The sequence below is a fragment of the Cydia amplana genome, chromosome 3, assembly GCF_948474715.1.
Source record: "Cydia amplana chromosome 3, ilCydAmpl1.1, whole genome shotgun sequence".
In the NCBI taxonomy this organism is placed as follows: Eukaryota; Metazoa; Arthropoda; class Insecta; order Lepidoptera; family Tortricidae; genus Cydia; species Cydia amplana.
In genome coordinates, this window is record NC_086071.1 from 13,601,503 (window position 1) to 13,618,341 (window position 16,839).

The 16,839-nt window shown below is 37.1% G+C and overlaps 1 protein-coding gene across 1 annotated transcript in view; it reads right to left on the reverse strand.

The window, feature by feature from the left end:
• Window positions 1-498: 498 nt before the first annotated feature.
• The window catches only part of LOC134662799 (carbonic anhydrase-related protein 10-like), a 43,465-nt gene continuing 27,124 nt past the window's right edge, over window positions 499-16,839 (reverse strand). The window contains exons 4-11 of the mRNA XM_063519104.1: window positions 13,391-13,527; window positions 12,151-12,342; window positions 9,749-9,844; window positions 9,082-9,148; window positions 7,680-7,834; window positions 1,988-2,119; window positions 1,424-1,472; window positions 499-934 (exon numbers count right to left, since the gene is read on the reverse strand). Of these exons, the coding sequence (XP_063375174.1) occupies window positions 912-934; window positions 1,424-1,472; window positions 1,988-2,119; window positions 7,680-7,834; window positions 9,082-9,148; window positions 9,749-9,844; window positions 12,151-12,342; window positions 13,391-13,527 (851 nt within the window). The 3' untranslated portion in view covers window positions 499-911. The remainder of the gene's footprint in view (window positions 935-1,423; window positions 1,473-1,987; window positions 2,120-7,679; window positions 7,835-9,081; window positions 9,149-9,748; window positions 9,845-12,150; window positions 12,343-13,390; window positions 13,528-16,839) is intronic.

Sequence of the window (16,839 nt, forward strand, 5' to 3'; positions counted from 1 at the left end):
AGCATCTATCAATTGATATGAAATAATTTCATTAATATCAGTATACCTATATGTAAAATAATACTTAATATGTTTGAGTAATTATGGCATCATCCGTTCAATGTTATAACAGACGATAGTTATGCAAAATCGATCACATAGGTATTTAGATTGACAACCAAAGGATTTTTAAACAACTTACGTTTGTTTTTTTGTGTCCAGTTTTTATGGATCAATGTAACTAATAATAGTACTATGTGATAATACTTATTTGTAACGAAATACTATAACCAATAAAATTATTCTTAATTGAAAACAATAAATGACAGCTTCAATAAAGTAGGTAAAACAAATGAATTTAGGGTTTTTATGTACCTACCTAATCGAATTAATTATTAATAGTAATATATTTTTACATAAGTACTCAATTTGTGTATTTTGCGTATAATCTAAATAGTACATGTGTAAAGGATACAAAACCGTTCATATGAGTGATTCCTTAATTACTATGTTCACTACTTTGTAAATTACGTAAATATAACAGACCCGATGTTGTGGGCAAATCTATCCGAAAGTATACAATATTTAACTTATTTAAGAGGCCGATGTTTCAAACTATAATTTACCTAAAATTCTTTACTACTATCTATATATTACATTTTTACGGTAATTCCAATCGAACTACATAATTAAGGATATGGCTCTCTAAGCGAACTTTGATTATGTAAGTATTGATATGACATGATCAGCTATTAGTATTACAATATCATCGAATCTACATTTTGATACTTTATTTAACTCAAGGGAAGTATAATTTTTTAACAAGACTGTACAAGAGTATATACAAAATAAAATTAATTGGTTTAAGTACATTGTTTTCTACGTAGCTTAACATACGAATGATCGTCGTTATAACACATGTATAGAAGTCTTCAGTACTGAGTCCAGCTTTTGGCTGAAAAAAAGCACAAGTAAATTAATTAACGCACATATAATATGTCATAAAAACAATAGTTGTATTAGCATGTTATACAATTAAAACTAAAACAAAATCTTCAGAAAACAATGTTCAAAACATAGATCTTAAGACTCGCCAACCCTTTGGTATAAGTACAATATTTTTAAGGGCATTAACGGGGGCGCAAGTTGACCCCATAAGTGTAAGGCCTGAGTGGATGCTCGAGTTGGGCGTGCAGCGGGGCGGAGCGTGCGGCGTGCATGTTAAACAAAAGCAAGCGTATAGGAACGGCCTTAGTGCACGCTGCTCAAATTACTTGTGCGCCCGACGCCACGCTGCACGTCCCGCCGAACGCTCTGCTTCGAACGTCCACTCAGGCCTTACACTAAAAGGCAAGTGCAAAATGCAAGTAGAGAGCAGTCAGTATAAGTGGCATCCCCCGTGGCTCTGCCTAGCAAGAAAACATTCTTATGTTATTTATCTTACCTTTATAATGCATATCTCGATGCATACTCGGGCAAGATTTTCCGGGGTACTGAAACAATATTATTATTTATATAACTTGGTCAAAAATTATAAGATGCAGTGTATATGAGTGGGTCGCGGGTCATCAACCCTGATTGAGGAGTGCAGGAGGGAGAATCAATTCGTTTTCATAACGGCTTGCCTACAATTTAATGGTTATTATAAACAAATTTTGACAATTTTATTAAAATTAGACTTGCAGGCCAATTCGAACGTAGATACCTACGTGTACCTGACTGTAATTTGAATCATGTTATTAATTCATGTTTTTTATAGTTTATTCAAGTAGGCATATTACAATGCGCTTATGAACGTCAAATAAAGCTACACCTGCTCCAACCCTACACCTCTGCCTAGAGAAGATTTAAATCCCCCCTCAATTGGAGGAGGGTATCCCAACAAACTCGGCGTGTGTTTTATGTTGGGGCGGGAGAGACGCACGATAGCTAAATAACACGATTCAAATATCATTCTGATGTCAGTGTACGTTCGAATTGGCCTGTTGGATAGTTCGCTCTATATTACCTTGGTCAGGTCAAAGTCGATATTGGTACGCAGCGCTCGATGATGGAGCGGTTGTGGAGGTCTAAAGTTGTTGCCGAGCGGCGCCTTGGGGTGGCGCGCATCGCCCTGCATCAGCCGACGTAGCCCGTGTAACTGTAGCATAACCATGTGTTAACTTAAGTGCGTGTTTTCTATTAAACGATCAAACGTGTAATACTTTCTGACCGGCTGGCATGAGTTGCGATCTCGCGCACGAGCCATCTTTGTAGTCGCGCTAGATGTATGGAGTCGGCCGCGAGAACGCAACTCATGCTAGCAGGTCTGATATCATTGGCCTTAGCGTCTATTGCAGACGATTTATGGTGTAAGACATTACACCGCCTGGGACTGAATTAAGGAAACGCAGGGATGCCCAGCACCTGAATTACCCTCTCGGCTTCACTGTCTTACGCACTAAGGGATAGCACTGGAGCGCATTATCAATCAGCAAACCGTTTGGCAAACGAAATAAACACATTTTTCCTATCTGCCGCTGCAACTGTTCAAGCGCCCACCGCTAACCCGACCTTAGCAAACACATTATTACGTAAGACGTCCGATCCAAGCGACTCGTCGGTTTACTTACCTCCAATTAGCGAAAAGGAACTATACCAAAGCGTTATGTATAAAATTGCTTGTAAAAATACATATGACTTCTACAACATATCCACGAAATTGCTCAAAGTGGCATTACCTTACCTGTTAAGCCAATTAGTTAGTATTTTTAACGCCCTTATGAAACAAGGCATCTACCCGTCCATCCTAAAGATGGTAAAGGTTGTACCTATTTACAAAGGCAAAGGACAAAATGATGACATTAAAAATTACAGACCTATAAGCATAATCCCGGCAGTTGGAAAACTGTTCGAACATTGTCTTTGTCAACGACTTACATCATTTTTAGAACGTTCCGGCTTAATCAGCGATAAGCAATATGCTTATAGAAAAAACAGATCGTGCATAAACGTAATACGCGAAACAATACAAAAAATCATGGTTGCTAAAGAAAAATCATCTCACGTAGCCATTTTACTATGTGACATGACTCGCGCCTTCGACTTATGTAACCATGATGTTTTGGCAAAAAAAATCCATCACTTAGGGATGTTGCTAGAATTTCTGAAAGATCGACAACAAGTGGTGTCCTTGCAAAACGGCCAGGTACAATCAGATTTAGGTGGCATCGACATAGGCGTCCCGCAGGGGTCGTCATTAGCTAATTTATGCTTTCTGATACAGGTCAATGACCTACCCTCAATCGTCCGTGGCGACATGTACCTATTTGCTGACGATGCATGTGACGTAATAACAGCCAATTCTGTACAAAGTCTGGAAGAACTCATAAGTGACGATATAAGACAGATGCAGTATTGGTTCACCAATAACGGCCTAGTTCTAAATTTATCAAAAACACAACTCCTACACATAAATCTCGGCGGCAAGCCTCCCAAGCCCCTAAACGTTCAGATCGACGACACAAATATCGGACAAGTACACAATACGAAATTTCTCGGTGTCACCCTAGACTCATCCCTTAAATGGGACAAGCACATAGATGCTATATGCGGCAAATTGTCAGGTGCGTGTTTTGCGCTCGGAAGGTTAGCTCACGTGCTACCCCAGAAGCAACTGCGCACCAGCTACTTCTCCCTGTTCCACTCAACAATGTGCTACGGCCTTGAACTATGGGGTTCAGCGGCAGAATGGCATCGCGTGTTCGTCTTACAAAAACGTGCGGTCAGAATAATATCCATGTCCCCACCAGGATCACCAGCCAAACAACTTTTTATTGATAACAACATTCTAACGCTACCATCACAATACATTTTTAATATTGCCAAACACGTACACACATACAGACACACATTTAATACAAGCAAGCTCACCCGTACCCGTCTAGGAAGCAAAGAACGCCTACTGCCTGCCAGCCACCGACTGACTAAGTCCTCCAAGACCATGCAGGTACTGGGCCCAAAAGTATTTAACAAATTGCCCATAGACATTACTTTAATAGAATCGTCGAACTCATTTACGCGAGAATTGAAAAAATGGCTCCTCTCTCACGCTTTTTATAGCCTGAATGAATTCTACAATTTGAAATTATGACTCAATTTAGGTATATTCAACATAACATCATGGATCAAATTTAATTTTTATTTATATAACGCTTACTATTATAAAATTAATTGACATATTGAACTATAACCGAAACTGTAATAATAATCTAATCTCTGTAGCATTAAACAACCTAGTAATCTATCTCATGTAAATAAAATTGTGACGTGTAATATATAATAATATTATGAATAAATGAGTATGAGTATGAGTATTATTTATTTATTTTTATTTTTAAGGGGTACCAACAGCTACAAAAACATTAGTGTAAGGCCTGAGTCGACACTCGAAGCGGAGCGTTCGGCGGGGCGTGCAGCGTGGCGTCGAGCTCCCAAGGGATTTGAGCAGCGTGCGCTAAGGCCGCTCCTATACGTTTGCATTGTTTAACATGCACGCCGCACGCCCCGCCCCGCACGCTGCACGCCCAACTCGAGCGTCCACTCTGGCCTTACACTTATACACATTTAGGTAAGAATTCAAAGCCAATTACAGGTACTTACTCACAGATAAAAATGGAATAATAGTATTTTATGCAACCGTTGTTTAAGAGGGGTTAAACAACGTTGCATACAATACTTTTTCTACGACCAAACACTTACCTTGAAATAGAATTGTAAATTTAACAAATATTTTTCATGTCATCTAGTGGACTTCTACCTACGGTATCTACCTGTTTTTAGTGATTCTTGTGCTATTACTGATATTTCTTCAGGCGTAGACACTAAGTTTTTGTCTTCATCCATTTTAACTTGAAAGACACACTGTTTTTTAACACAAAAGGTAAATTTTTCATTCGACAGGCACAATAGTATTCATATTCAAGATTCACAATATTCAAGTAGCAAAGAATGGAGGGTACGAGCGGGAAAAGGATGAATGACATTAAAAAAAACATGTCTATGGTTCACTTATTTGTCAGATATGACATTCACACTCATAAGCGAGAGCGAGAAATATATATTTCTTTCTCGCTCTCACTTATGGGTGCGACGAACCAAGGTCGCGTTGCGGTGCGACAGTGTGTTACGTCTGTAAGGTTGGCAACAATGTATTTTTTAAGTGGCCACACAAAGTATTGTAAAAGAGCCAAAAAGATACTGCGTGTATGCACAAATGCTTTTTTAGGGAATAGACTAAAGACTTGTCTTGACAACTTTAAGATAGGGTTTTAAAGATGTGTGCACGACCCTTTAAATGACAAATAAAAGTACGGGAGTAGAAAAACAATATATCAAACTTTGCGCGCAATTTCACACAATGATATCACAAACTAATATATATTTAATATGTGAATTGTTATTCCTGCGATACCTATATAAGATACCTTTTCCCAGCTCGGAAAAAAATAATTTATTTTGTCTATAAACATATTCAATTGTCGCATGTATTAAATATTAATATGATAGACGTGGAGTTGCCAAGCAGTCTTGGGGTGGCGCGCATCGGCTGCCTCGGGCTGCGCGCCACACTGCACTAGCTACAACTTGTAATTTACAATCAGACTTGTATGAACAAGTTATCAACTCCTTTAGTTATTCTTACAAGAAATTAACCTATAGTGAACATTATTTGACAGTGGAAATAACTCGTGCTTCATACGTCTTGATTATTTAATGGTGACGATGTATGAATAAAGAAACAAACTCCTATGTACATTGAGTTGTTGACATTCAGCAATTTACACTTTTCTAATAAAATCCTTGTCCTCTTCACACTGATTCAACTCTTAATCGAATTACCTCAAATTCAGTACACTTACTCGAAGACTTTTAGCATTATTGGATACGATAACAGAGCGTTCCGCTTTCGTTATTACGTTGTAAACATGTACAAAGGCAGCGAGCGATTTCAGGTAAATTGAAAATTTTTCCTTTTACGTTAGTGTAGACTGTAGAGTGTGGAGCCACGGTAGAATTAACGGGCTGCATACACGCGACCGCTGTTGATTCGACAGGAAAGCGGACATAAAGGGAACCTCTAGTGTCGAAAATTATCTTAACGTAATTCGCGTCCGCAATTAACGTTGCCCGTGGGAAGTCAGACAGACGGTATTACAGAGAGAGATGGGACTAGGCTAAGGTAAGGCTTAGCTAGGCTAGGCCCGCCACTACATATGATGTCAGTATCCAATCTGCCATGAAATATGAGCCTCCGCTTAGGCGTAATTTTTATCCAATTACAATTATTATTATTTATTTCATAGCATGTTGCTGATACACGAGAGTAGTGCCGCCTAATGTAAAGCGGTTACCGTAGCCTATGGGCACTTGTTTTTGATCCTATATCCTTTTTTTAGTTACCCCATATTAGTCTTTATAGGAAACCTCGGCAGGGATTTCATTCCACAGTCGTGCTCGCGATAGGAAAATCCTCTAAAACCGTGAAGTGCAGTTTTTGGCACTGAATTAAAGGTACATTTCAATTACTTTCGATTTGGTACTTTGACTTACGTAAAAATTGTTTGTAAATAACTAGTTACCTACAACTGTTATTTTTTGTTTTAGGGTGCGAATTGAGACATGAAAAAATATGAATTGAGGACGTCGTCAGCGCCAGGAAGTGGAGACGGGTGCTGGCGTCACTGCGGCATCTAGTTAGCGTAGTTTCTGTGTATTCAGCCGTGGCCGGGGCAGCGTAATAACATTTTCATTTGTGCTCACGCTACAATAAACAACTCACGTCCCTCGCCTTTAGACAAAGACTCCGTCGTGAATTATGTACGTGTTAAAAGTAAACTGAAAGTGCCGCGTTGTGTGGCTGTTAATATAAATCATTGCTTATGTTTTCCGTTTGCGTTGGGGAAATTAAGTGCTAGTGGAAACTGTTCGCAATCTCGGAGTCGAGTGAACGCCGTGTGGCTATTTCTTGAAGCGCAATCTAGCAGCTCGCATGTGCATGTCTTAAACAAATGGTGCGCGTAATGCAATATGCTGAACCCATTTGTATACACTTGTATGTGCCATATAACTGGAAACATTATTTGATTTATCTCTTCATACATTTTATTTCTGATTTTTTTTTTGTGTAATATGTATATGATAAATGTGCTATATTTATTTATTTACCTAGCCGGATATGTCAGTAGCAATGTAAAGCAAACTAAAGTAGGGTATCCCTAGGAAACGAACAAAAAGCAGCAATGTAGGTACATCGAACAACGATGAATTGTATACAAAATAGTTCTACAGATAAGATATAAATGACACCCGATTTTCGAACAATTCAAACGTAGTGTTGCTAACCTGCGATTTTTAAATTTTTTTACTGACAAGATTTGCTTGACCAAGTATATTTTATTATTAAATGTATTCAAATGGTTCAACACTTTTTAAATACAGTTAAAAACCCACATATTGTTCTATTTTTATGTTCCTTGTAAATGTTGTGGTGTCGTAATTCGTGAACCATGGGAGCCATTATGGACAAAATTACGATTTAACTCCACTACTAAAACAGCTTAAATAGGCCAGGCAAATTCAGGTTCTAAACGGTATTTGATTAATGGCGTCATGCTATCCTCTAAGGTAAATTAGTACAATTCATAGTAGTTAATTAGTACCTGTTGCTTAGTGATGTAGATGGGCTTGTTGATAATGATCCACGTGACGGTCTCGAAGCAGGCAGGAGCCGTCGTGGATCCGTCGTACGTCATGTAGTAGTCGGTGTCGGGCAACAGGCCTCGCACCGATAGCTTGTTTATTGGCATCTCCGCTCCTGGTAAGAGTTCAATCACTATAGTTAATACACCTCCAATCTATTCAACAACAACATTGCATGAATTCTATAGTAATTTAAATTGTATTTATTTTTCCTTATTTTCTCGAAATGCATGTTAATTATAAGATGTATTTTTTTTAAAGATGTGTCCCGCCAAGTTTGTTGCCGGTCCCATATTGGGATACCCTCCTCCAATTGAGGGGGGGATTTAAATCTTCTCGGGGCAGAGGTGTAGGGTTGGAGCCGGTCTACCTAATTCATAAGCGCATTGTAATTATGCCTACTTGAATAAAGTATCTTTTATCTTATCTTATCTTTATCTTATTGTAACATATGCGATCGAGTGTTATTTCTACAGTAAGTTCGCTTTTGCGAGTCATATCAGGATTCAACCTCGCAGCTATACCTATATTATAAAATAGAGCTATACCTATATACTTAAATCGATTCAACAAAAACATTTTTCTCATAAAACAAAATGTCGTGCGTAGATATATTTTATCCGTTAGATAAAGTTCAGGTAGAATAAGTTAGAGACTTGGTCAGCATTTGATTTATGACTTTGGACGATATCCGATGTGGGTATTAGCGGACAGCAGTAAATGTGTGGCAAAAGTGCAAAATTTTATAAAAATCTTGTGTTTTATATGGAATGGCCCCAAGATCATTGATTGATTGAAGTGCTTTGTTATAAGCGTTTTACGCTTGTGAGTACATTAAATCTAGATCTAGATCTGAGTATTCCGGGATATTTATTCAAAATGCAGCAAATTGAAGCAAGCGAATGTTTCATTGTTGCATATACCTTTAAAACCTACCTAAATAGCGCTAATTTCTATGCGGCATCTTGAAAAATACCGAGATCAAATAATATATACCTACCGAGAATCTAGTTTAGGTATACCTACATATACTTTACAGGTATATCCTCTAGCCGCCCATACGTCAAACCTTGCCAAGCAAAATTAAATTTTATTTTGTCAACACAGAATTCAAATTAGAATGGAACAGGAGACTTTTTTATAGGTCTCTGGGCGGCTAGAGGATATAGGTAATATATCTACGAGACAGTCCCAGATCCCGATTCAGATTGGTGATTTCTGTTGCAGAAATATCACTGTTGAAGTGTTGACAGTTGACACATCATATCCAAAACCGTTTCATAACAAGAAAATAAAATCAGAATCGGGCTCCAAGTCGCTACGACGACGCTAGCTGTGTTGTTGTTAGTGTGAGTCGCTTACCCCCATATTTAATATTTTCTAGTTCTTCAGTCAAAATCCTTAATTCAGGATTTGATAAATCTCCGAGCTGTAACGATTAATATTTTCTATTCATGATTGTTGTAGAAAGATAAACTAAAATGTATAATATTTCTATAAATATAAATTACATATCTTGTCATCAAAAACCATTAATGAAAATTAATGAAACGCTTCCCAAATGTGGAATTCCGACCCGATAGTGACTAGCACTATAGTTTTTACCTTCACTCAGGTAGTTCTTAATTTGAACTAATAGCTTTGGTGGATAATCCAATGGTGCGCAGAAAATTCCAATTTCCTTAATTAATCCCGCAGTTTGGGTTGAACCTATGAATAGGTGTGGTCAGACACTATTTCGATATTTCCAATTACTATAAAAGCATACTTGGGTAAATAAAATTCAATGAATTAATAAAAGCATTGCCTTGCTTAGTACATTATTGCGCCGGTACTTTGCTTTAAATTATTATTTGGCGGATCACGCAACTTAAACGGCCTCTTAGCTGAGTCGGTAGTGACTCTGCCTAATACAAAGCAGAACTTGTTCATGACATAAATTAGTTCCTGAGATATGGTTGCTTTCTATGTATTTATTTGTGAATAATTTCTACCCTATAACTAAGATGAATCAAATGCTTGAAGTTACCTGTAGGAGAAGCGAGATCGAAACAATTCCTTGAGCTTTGTGCAGTGCTTCAGAGAAATTTGAATAAAGCTGCGAATTGAAACCAAATATTTGAATCTGCAAGAATGGAAAAGTTTGAATTAATGGGTCTTACAATGTGTTTCAGTGTATGCTCTGCAGCATTATATTGCACAAGAAACGTCCTTTAAATGTCTAAAGTTTTTGGTAAAACAATTTAACGTAAACCTTATTTAGTTGTACTTGGCTGGGAGAGATTTTTTACTGTTCCATCCGGAGACAGCGTATGACAGACGACTTTTGGATTTCGTGGTGTTAAGTGAAGTTAATTATTAAAATAATTAAAAAATCCTTTATTTAAATTGCACGATAACTCTGGAATTTACTACCTAACATCCATCCATCCATTACTTAGTGCATAGTTTGTTACGTAGGAGGACAGTTTCGCTATTACGAGTTGGTAGCAAAATTCAATTCCTATTTTTATTTCAGTACCTAAATGAATAAATGTATTAAATTGTTATACTGGTACATCGTATACTCAAAAGCGCGTTATTGTTCTATATCTCTAAATTGTCTTAACTTTTTTATTAAACGCTTTCTGAATAACTTAAATCGTGTTTTGTTACTTATGGTAGGTATAGCTACATAATATATTCAGTGCAAATTAAATAGCTGATAAAATGTTGATAAAAACAATAAAGCGATCAACTGATTTATGCTTTAAAAAGGCATATACCAAACGTTTTATTTTTAAAGCTTTTTTCTCGCTTGTCTAAAGATAAAGAGTAAAAAATGTACACAAGAATGAGCACATGATTTTGGGATTTAAAGTGGCTGCGTAAGAATTTGTCACATAAATAAACACGAATCGCGCTCGAGTTGGCTCGCAGTCGTTCGTCGGGATTACGTTTGGGATTTCGGCGTCTCCGTGTCGGAGCCGGCCGATGCGTGTGAAAACATCTGTTACGCCTTCTTTTGAGACCTCTCGAAAGAATCTTTGATAAAATTTACTGTCGGAGTAACGTGTTTATTCGGCAATGTAACTTTGTGAAGGCTTACTTTCTTGCTAGATAAATAATGTTTTAGTAGAGGAAGGAAATTGTTTGTTGAAAGACGCTAAATACAATGTTTAGTGACTTTTGAAGGATATTCAGTCAAATATCTAAGAAGCGGCGAATATTTTGGGAAATAAAAATACATAAACTAAATACCTTACAAGTTCTGATATAACAATAGTTGTGTTTTTAGGGTTCCGTACCAAAGGGTAAAAAGCGGCCAAGTGCGAGTCGGACTCGCCCATGAAGGGTTCCGTATTTAGGCGATTTATGACGTATTAAAAAAAAACTACTTGCTAGATCTCGTTCAAACCAATTTTCGGTGGAAGTTTACATGGTAATGTACATCATATATTTTTTTTAGTTTTATCATTCTCTTATTTTAGAAGTTAGGGGGGGGGGGGGGGGGACACACATTTTACCACTTTGGAAGTGTCTCTCGCGCAAACTATTCAGTTTAGAAAAAAATGATATTAGGAACCTCAATATCATTTTTGAAGACCTATCCATAGATACCCCACACGTATGGGTTCGATGAAAAAAAAAATTTTGAGTTTCAGTTCGAAGTATGGGGAACCCCAAAAATTAATTGTTTTTTTTCTATTTTTGTGTGAAAATCTTAATGCGGTTCACAGAATACATCTACTTACCAAGTTTCAACAGTATAGTTCTTATAGTTTCGGAGAAAAGTGGCTGTGACATACGGACGGACAGACAGACGGACAGACAGACGGACAGACAGACATGACGAATCTATAAGGGTTCCGTTTTTTGCCATTTGGCTACGGAACCCTAAAAACGGGACCCTATTACTAAGACTCCGCTGTCCGTCCGTCCGTCTGTCACCAGGCTGTTTCTCACGAACCGTGATAGCTAGACAGTTGAAATTTTCACAAATGATGTATTTCTGTTGCCGCTATAACAACAAATACTAAAAACAGAATAAAATAAAGATTTAAGTGGGGCTCCCATACAACAAACGTGATTTTTGACCGAAGTTAAGCAACGTCGGGCGGGGTCAGTACTTGGATGGGTGACCGTTTTTTTGCTTGTTTTGCTCTATTTTTTGTTGATAGTGCGGAACCCTCCGTGCGCGAATCCGACTCGCACTTGGCCGATTTTTTTTTTGTTTTAATCTAAACCAAACTTAAAGTAAATTAGCTGTTCGGTATTTAGAAAGACAGGCATACAATAATAACATTCCTACTCTCCTATTTAACATAAGTATAAAAAAAATGTTAAGTCTTTCACTTCGCTTAAATACAAATAAAAATACGCACAAAAGGTGAACAGAACTATACATAACTCCCTAAGTACCTACTTAAAAGGAATAAGTTTGTTGCTTACCTCAGCAGGAAACGAATATCCGTTGATGGCGTGCTCTGAACCAAATTGATCATGAAGCCCGTAATGTATATGTATTTCGTGAAACTGATACTTATAGGAGAGCGGGCCCCCAGTGATGTTGATGTGGTGTCGAGTCTCGTTCTCCACCGTGAATATCACGGAGTGACCCGTATTGCTTATCAGCCCATTTATCTGCGAGCAATAAACGCCTTAGCAATAAATTGAGGTTAACAAATTGAATAATTACCTGAAATAAATGTTGAATTCGTAATGTGGATGAAATTTACTGGCTTGCTTTAAAATAAATCATGCGTTGTTCGTTAAATAAGTTAATTATTAGGTACCTGCTATATTGTACAAAAATAAATTAATGCTATAAAATAACTGATGTAAAAGTCGAAATATTTTGAAAACCAGAAACCAGCTTCGTCTGTGTTTAATGATGATTTTCATGATACCCAATCTCATCTAAATTGGTTTAAGAGAAAAAACCTAAACATAAAATACAGATAATTATATTATAGGTAGTAATTTTGCATTTAACTTTGTTGTGTTTGTTTTTAATTTAGTTATTTATTGGATACTTGCTAAATATTTGTAAATAAGAATAATTAATATTTTATATTATAAATTAATAATTGACAATTATTTTATGTTAAATTGCTTATATGGTTGAAAAACGCAACACGTCCAGCAAACTTGTACCTCTTTGTGTCCTATTTACAGTACTAAGTTAAAAATACTTCGATTTTTATGGCTTTGTATTGGCTTTGGATTAAATTTTTATGGCTTTATATATATTTCAGTATAGTAATGAAAAGTTATAATTTGGGGGGATATCAGCAATAGTAGCATAGATTGTTAGAAGAACTGCTGTACCATGTTCTACTAACATGCTCAGTAGATGTCCCATTATAGAAAGGTCTTAGTGTAAGGCCTGAGTGGACGCTCGGAGCGGAGCGTTCGGCGGGGCGTGCAACGTGGCGTCGGGCTCACGCGTGATGTGAGCAGCGTGCACTAAGGCCGCTCCTATACGCTTGCATTTGTTTGACATGCACGCCGCACGCCCCGCCCCGCTGCACGCCCAACTCGAGCGTCCACTCAGGCCGTACACTTATAACTACCATAAAATGCAAGTTTGGTTCATTTAAATACGAAAAACCTAGAATTTTAAGAGTGACTCAGGCGACCGTAACCATAGCAACGTGTGACAAGAAAAAGTTGATTAACCCATACTCACCCTATGCTTATCTATATGTAAGAACCGTAGATTGGGGTCAAACAGCAGTTTGTCCGGCTCCAGGTTGACCGGGGACTGGCGACGGCCCTTGTTGCACAGAGACCATTCTGGGTTGATTAAACCCCAGAACGCTGGCCCTGTTTAATAGAAAATTATTTTTAAATGACTTTTAGAAATATACTGACACTAACATATACATAACATATTTAGAAATATAATTGTATAAAAACGCTAATAGTATAGTATAAAAACGCTAGCTACATGAATAAGTTCTACTAACATAACTATAAGTATTATTATGTTATATTACTTTATACTTTATGTCTTAATTACATAATTAGATATACATTAAGTATTAACGTACGTCGTGTTTATCTATATTTGGATAAACACTTATTCATGTACTTTTTTTGTGTTTTCTGTAGTGTTGTATCTGTTGGTAAACCTTAAATAAATAAAATAAAATAATTTTGTTACCCAAGCAATTACGTGGCGACTCTTAAGAGCCAACAGGAGTGGTCATTTCTCCATACAAACCTACTCGACTGTTTCCACCGTGGGTTTTGAAGCTAGAGCAATGATTTTTTTCAACACAGATTAATATTGTCAATATCTGTGTCGGACCGTTTTGCTTTTTTTGATATTTTTGTTTTTTAAGGCGCTAGAGCCCTTCAAAAATGGCCAAAATGGCCTAATTGACTATGCCGCAATGAGAGGCGTGCTATTCAAAACTAACATCAATTAGTCAAAAAAGCAAAACGGCCGACACAGATAATGTCATAATCATTTAGATTTCCAAATTTGGTTACGATTGGTTAAGTTTTGGAGGAGGAAACAGTCGAGTACGAAACCTCGATTTTTGATATTTTTACGTAGGATTTTTCGCCTTGTCCTTATCGCACTAGTTTTAGAAGCCGCTTCCGTTAGCGAGACGGGTATATTTACCTAAAATATTGAAATCTTAGCTCCTGTTGGCTCTTAACACCAGACATGAACACCAGGCATTATACAATAAATACATTTTTAGAATACATTGTATTTACTTTTTATTTTAAAATACAGCTGTACTTTTTTAAATATTTCTGAAAAAAAAATAGTAACATTTTATCGGCTACGGTCCCTACGGTTTTCCTGGTGTCATATCTCAAAAACGAATGTTACCTACCGGAAGACCCTTTTCCATTAAATAAGCAGTGAATGCATCCTACCTTTGTGATAGTGTATTTCAAACCATTAAGCTGCGCTTCAAAATGAAAGTTAATAGCAAGGGTACAATATTATATACTTAGGTTTTAGGTACATATAATAATGTTTTTTTAATGTTATTTTACGGTGTTTTAATAAGAATCATTTTACTTAAGAAATTCATCTAGTATCCTAGGCGAAACAATAAAGCTAGCCCTTTGCAATAGCTTGTTGCTGTACTAATGCCTTGCATTGCCTTTATAAGGGCTACCAATTTAGCGCTTTTTATAAAACTTTCCCGTATTTTTATTTTTTATATAAATAAAAAATGTTGTAATTAAAATTAGTATACAATACCCTACTAGTAAAATGACAACGTGATTGATTCGTATTGTAAACTCATAGTCGATATTTCCGAAGAATTCACGTGAATTTAGTGAACAATGTGAACATATTTCTATTATGTTCGGTTTGTTATGTCACGGTATGACTGCATCCGATCCGCAGTATCTATATATCCTCAGTGAAAGCTACGAGTAGCTTATCAGTATTTTAAATTCAGATTTTATCTTATGTAGATTTTGTATAAAGCCACTGTTACCGGTATTCCGACTACCGCTATTAATTGAGGTACCTACAAACAGCAACACTCTTTAACTATCCATCAATCAATCAATAATTTTATTTCGTCATCATAGGTGTAAATACATTATTAGTACAACAGGTAGGGTTTGCACGATGGAGCCGAAATGTATGGGAAGATCCGCGGATCCCGATCCAGATCCGGATAATTTCATTCATTTCGGATCCGGATTGCAAACCCTAAGTACAGGTGATAGGGTGTTTTTTCAATGCAGCAGCTATGATGTACCTTTCCGGCTTACGATATTTAAAATATAGCTAAGTAATACAATTATTAATTATTATCGGTGGACCTTATGCCTTTTGTAATAAGGTATACCGACAGTTAACAGTGTAGGCGATGGTAGGTATTACTGGTAATTATAGCAATGTTAAGTGTCACCGTTCATGCTGCTAACGTATCCCACACGCACGCCAAACGCGTTCGCCTCTTTTTGGGACAGAATAACTTCTTTATAACATACGTAAATTATATAATTTTTGCCATACACTACATAATTGAATTTTATTCATTACTCAATTACCATTCAATATGGCAAAGTACTCCAATAGGGAAACTATGAAAGTAGCCAAAGTGCTTTGGAACGCGTTCACGGTTTTATTATTTACGACCTTGAAAATTGCATGGAAGCCGGCGCAGCGGTTGCGGTCACGCCCTCTTTATGGCCACGCGTTAGCGAACTTTCCTTTAAATGCTTTTTGCGTTCAGAACTATATTTACACATGATTTACTGTCCAAATTATGATAGTTGGCAGTACCAGGTATAAAATACACTATAACTACATACTAAACTAATAATACAATGAAATTCGACAGTTATCTGGTTATAATTATTAGGTATTAACTATTTCTCGTTTTGAATACATGTTAACCCACATTTACAGACGGGTCGGGAAACGACGGTAAATAAAGCTAATAAAACTTGGTCGGTTTTATTTTCATTTGAAGTAATGAACGGAACCCTAAAAAAATAGACACCACGCTCGAACGAGGTGCGAGCAGCGAGTAACGCGGTGGCTAACTATTTGTAGAGTTTACCCTACTTCGTTGCCGGAGAACAGCAGATTGATGAACAAACTCAAGCTATTCAAAATAGTTAAAAAGAACTTTCAATTTCCCTACACATTGTGTTTAAGAAAAAACAACAGCCAGCCTATTATGGATAGCTTTATCCATCTTTATCCACGTGATAAAATAACTGTCACTGTTTAACACCGTGGGAAAGAAAGTGACGGACACCGTTTTATCACGCTGTCACGTAGACAAGAACGACCATCATATCCGTACAGGTATCTAAAACATCGAAATCCATATATGTTAGGTAAGTAGAGTAAGACTAAGATAAGACTGCAACGCAATAATTTGACTGACAATTAAAAAACTGTAGGTTTAGTTTGGCATTTTTTTTGCAGTCACTAAACGTTATCCTATGGTATGATTGTGTATTGGCAGAATCGTTTTAATATTCGTTGTGTTATGATATCGCCGCGAGCTAGCAACGATTTCGCTTCGATACTGGAATGGGACCGAACTCGTTGCGTGCTCGCGGCGTTATCGTTGCGTGCTCGCAGCGAGATCGTTGCGCGCTCGCGGCGAACACGTTGCGCGCTCGCGACGATCT